The following is a 4836-nucleotide window of genomic DNA, read 5'->3' as shown; positions in this document are numbered from 1 at the left end:
ATAAGTTAATGTATCAGTAAACAAATGTATAAGTTAATGTATCAGTAAACAAATGTATAAGTTAATGTATCAGTAAACAAATGTATAAGTTAATGTATCAGTGAACAAATGTATAAGTTAATGTATCAGTAAACAAATGTATAAGTTAATGTATCAGTAAACAAATGTATAAGTTAATGTATCAGTAAACAAATGTATAAGTTAATGTATCAGTAAACAAATGTGTAAGTTAAATGTATCAGTAATGAAAAATATGTAAAGTATGTATATAAACTTGTGTAATTAAAATGCTACAGTAAAATTTTATTTTATCTTTTTATTTGCAATTTATAGCCTTTCTTTATCTTTTTTTTTTTTTTTTAGGTTGCTTGTGGCAGTTGTTGGGCATTTTCGGTAACCGGTAATATTGAAGGTGCATGGGCAATTAAGAAAGGTAAACTGATATCGTTATCAGAGCAAGAATTAATCGATTGTGATGTGATTGATCAAGGATGTAAAGGTGGTCTACCATTAAATGCTTACAAGTATGATTGTTAAATTTTTTTTCAATTTATGATATTAAAATTTTTAATTATATTTTTTCTTTTGATATATAATACTAAAAGGAAGAGCAAAACGAATGGAATTAGTAATTGATTGAATTTTTTTTCGCTTTTTAAACTTCAATTTATTAATTCAATTTTTTTCATGCTAGAAGATGAAAAAAAAAACAAGTAAAGTTATTTTGTAGGGAAATAATTCGAATGGGTGGATTGGAATCAGAAAAAGATTATCCATATGATGGTCATGGTGAAAAATGTCATTTAGTACGAAAAGAGATTGCTGTTTACATTAATGATTCGATTCAACTACCAGATGATGAGATTAAAATTGCAGCATGGGTTGCTAAAAAAGGTCCAGTCTCAATTGGTATGTTTTTTTTTCTTTTTTTAGGATTTAATTGAATAAGTAAAATTTGGTAATTACACATAAAATTAATCTTAGAATATTTGCAATATATCATTTTATAAAAAAAATATTGTATAAAATTTTAAAATACGCAGCGGAGAACTGTAAATTGGTTTACTGAGTTTCGAATTAACAAAAATGGATACTAGAATAATTAATATTTTGGAATAAATCGATTTTTAAAAAAAGCTGATACAATATCAGTGGTGTTGAATTTTGTAATTAGTTCATCATCTTGAGTTAATTAATCGTTTTTGGCTTTTTTCCTGTTAAATTTTGAAATCTACTTCTGAAGTTTCAAAAAAAAAAAGTAAACATTACTGTCAATTAGCTCTTGATATTCTTATAATTTAATAATGAATCATAATCCAATTACTGAGTAATATTATGACCAAATAGAAAACTGTAAATTGGTTTACTGAGTTTTCTGATTAAAAAAACTATGCCGTTTTAATTGGACCGAAAATTCGGCATAAATCTCAAATTGCTAATTTTACAAAACATAGAATGCAACAAATGATATCAAATTCATTCATGCTTTTTAATTTATTGTCAGGAGTTTGTTTTCACTCCATTAATTAACTCCCGTTGATTGACTCAGCTAATTCTGTTAATTAACTAATTACGGACATACTCTATCAACTAGCTAATTAATCTGGGATAGAACAAATTTCAGTTCAAAAATTTTTTTCAGTAATGTTTCTGTAGCATTTATTATTGCATATCTCATGAGGAATATGTAAATCCATGAATTTGTAAATCCATTGTTAATTTTTAAAACATTTCCATCTTTAACATCTTGTATTTTGCTCATACATATAATTTATTTTAAGTAATAATTTAACTCCTTTTTTAATCTATTTTCTTGAATTTATTTTAAATAATAATTTTTCATACCATGGAAAATCTAAATTGTGTACATAAAATTTTAATTAAATGAATCATATTTAAATTTTAAAAAGCGAGAGGAATTAAGTTGTTATTGTCGTTTTTTTTTAGATTTGTGATAAATTTTAAAATAATCACATCCTTGAATTTGAGATTTTAACTTTCAAAAAATTAACTAATTTAAAATGTAAAAAAAGAGAAAAAAAAAGATAAAAATGATGTATATTTGTCGAAAAAGAAATTTTATCATTAATAATGAAATATTCTTTGTAAAAAATCTATCAATTGTCCGAAAAAATAATTCTATTAGTTTATTTAATTTAAATAATATAATATAAATTTTAATCAAGTCAATTCTTTCTTTAACACCTTAATTTATTTTAATATATCATATCTTTTAATATAATATCATTTCTTCGAAACATCATATCTGTTTTCATGTATATCTTTACTCAAATATCACTTTTTATTGTCAGTCTTTTTTCTTTCATTCTTTTTTTCTATTCGTTAGCTTATTTATTTTCTCCATTAATTTTTATTTAAGTTAATTTTATTCCTTTAGAAGGAGTTAAAACTAAAACTCTTACTTGCTAACATTATCATTTCTCACTTTATCATTTATGACCATTATTGATCGAATTTCGAGTGATTACTAAATGATTGTTGTTATCAACTCTTGTAAATTATAATCTTCAACGATAACAGTGATAAGAATGTTGCGCCCTCTGTGTATTATTTATGTTTTTGACTTGAGTTATTGGACTTTTAGGGATTGATTAGAATTGATATTGATAGAATATGTGGCTAAGCTCTTAAATACTATGCTATCCTCCTCATTTATCTATGAGCCTAAATCTTGAATTGATGTCCACTATGAAGTTAAGCCTTAGATTGATAACAAATTTGAGAATAGGCCTTAAATTTGCAGTGAATATTATTGGGTAACTTTAAAAAGATTGGAAATACAGCAATTGGATTGGGTGAAATTCTTGAAAAAGAAATTTCCAAATAATAAATACTCAAAAATTATCAGCCAATTGAAAAAAGACTTTTGTTTAAATTCAAAATAAAATTTATATTTCAGGTGTAAACGCGGGTCCATTACAATTTTATCGGCATGGAATCTCACATCCATGGAAAGCATTCTGTTTACCATCACACATAAATCATGGTGTCCTAATTGTTGGTTATGGACAAGAAGCAAATAAGCCATATTGGATTATTAAGAATAGCTGGGGTACAAAATGGGGTGAAAATGGATATTATCGATTATATCGGGGTAAAAATGTTTGCGGTGTTAAAGAAATGGCTACAACTGCTATTGTCCAATGAATATTCTTTTTATTGACAAAATTTGTGTAAATTTTGATAATTCCTTCTATAATTCATTATTTTCTTGTTGAAATTTTGTACATTTATTTATTTATTTTTCTCTTTTCTAAATTTACGTTTATTCCTATCATTTTACAATTATACTATATCATTGATCTTTGTTCAAATCATTAAATCATATTAATTGATGCAAAAAAGTTGTTTTTTTTTTTTTGATTTCAAGACCAAATATGGGCAAATATTGTTGTTGCCGGATTGGTTGTTCAAAAAATTGTTAATAGTTCAATCATTGATTTGACGGTGACCGGATCATTGATTCAACAAATTTCCGTTACCGGATCACTGATTGAACCATCAGCAATTCTCGCTTTCACTAATAAACAATGAAATTTTGAATTGTTACAATTTTTCATATACATTTCTGCAATATTAATAATTTTCATCAATTCTCTTTCATTTTTCATTCTTTTTTTGATAGTTTTAAACCGAAATAGTTTTAAGCCCAGATTTTTTGTGAGAATTTGTAAATGTATCGCATATTTAGTAAACGAGTGAATGTATAAATTTGTTTTAGATGTAAATGTTAGATAGTTTCACGTATTTTTGAATAAATATTTCATGTATGCAAACAAAAAAAAATCATTTACACTTGAAGATTTATTTCAATGATTTCTTAAGACATTTGAAATATGTAATGATGGAACAATTAAAACGGTACGATATTTTCTGTATCTCACGATCAATCGGGTACACAACGAAGAAGATGCTAATCCAAGAATTCAATCGATTGTAATTGAACATCGAAAAGAATCAGTTCAGCAGGTTTACTGGATTTAAACTTTATTTTTAATCCGTGGTGATTTCATAATAAACATTTCATTGAAATATAATAAAGTGTGAAGATTTTTAAAATATTTTCCAACAGAAGTTGGCATGTTGACAGTTTCTTTATTTTATTTAAAATACTAAGAATTAACTTCGGGTGGAACTTTTCCTCTAGGTAAGAATCTTTTTTTTAAACTTTAGATGAACTTATTGCAGTTTGAATGTTACTTAATTGGACAAAACAATTCGCATAGTTTGCTTTCATTGAATTGATATAATTTAGTAGCTGGATTGGATTATCAAATATCCCAATCAAATGAAACGTTGCTTTAAATAGCTCAATTGAAGTGCTTATCGTCGATGGAACATAGGATAGGGATTGATAACGGGTGATCTTATGAAATAACATGAGACCACAACTAACAGTCATGTTTATTTGCATATAGCATGCCAATTACTTATGTGTGCGCAAATAACGAAAAATTAATTTAGCAGATCTGCAAAGAAATACAAAACTGATAATTTTATTCACTAAAATGAAAGAAACAGCAAAGAGATGGAAAAAGAACGATGCTATTATGTATATGTGATAAAAAAGTGAATAACGTATAAACAACCGATAAATAACAACAGTAATAGAATGTTATCATTAAGATAAGGATCTTATGCATATGAGATAAAAATATCAATAAAATAACTTTTTATCATTAAAATAAGGACCAAGCACAGAAACATAACTTATAATCAACAAAACAATGCTATTTCAGCATAAAATGAGCATTTCAGCCTCTTTCATGAGTCTTCTTGTGTGACTTCAAAGAAGATTTAAGATTTAGGAAACCA

General features: G+C 25.7%; 1 protein-coding gene across 1 annotated transcript; it reads left to right on the top strand.

Annotated features, from left to right (window-relative positions):
• Positions 1 to 220: 220 nt before the first annotated feature.
• Positions 221 to 3168, top strand: LOAG_12683 (hypothetical protein; the record flags this gene model as incomplete). The annotated part of the gene is made up of 4 exons (XM_020448584.1): positions 221 to 241; positions 364 to 524; positions 731 to 909; positions 2921 to 3168. 4 exons carry the CDS (start codon positions 221 to 223, stop codon positions 3166 to 3168), a joined length of 609 nt encoding a protein of 202 aa, XP_020301287.1.
• Between the last annotated feature and the right edge of the window lie 1668 nt (positions 3169 to 4836).

Source organism: Loa loa (genome assembly GCF_000183805.2).
Source record: "Loa loa unplaced genomic scaffold supercont3.570, whole genome shotgun sequence".
NCBI classification, from domain to species: domain Eukaryota; kingdom Metazoa; phylum Nematoda; class Chromadorea; order Rhabditida; family Onchocercidae; genus Loa; species Loa loa.
The sequence above is the reverse complement of the archived record's forward strand: the minus strand, read 5'-3'. Positions and strand labels throughout refer to the sequence as shown.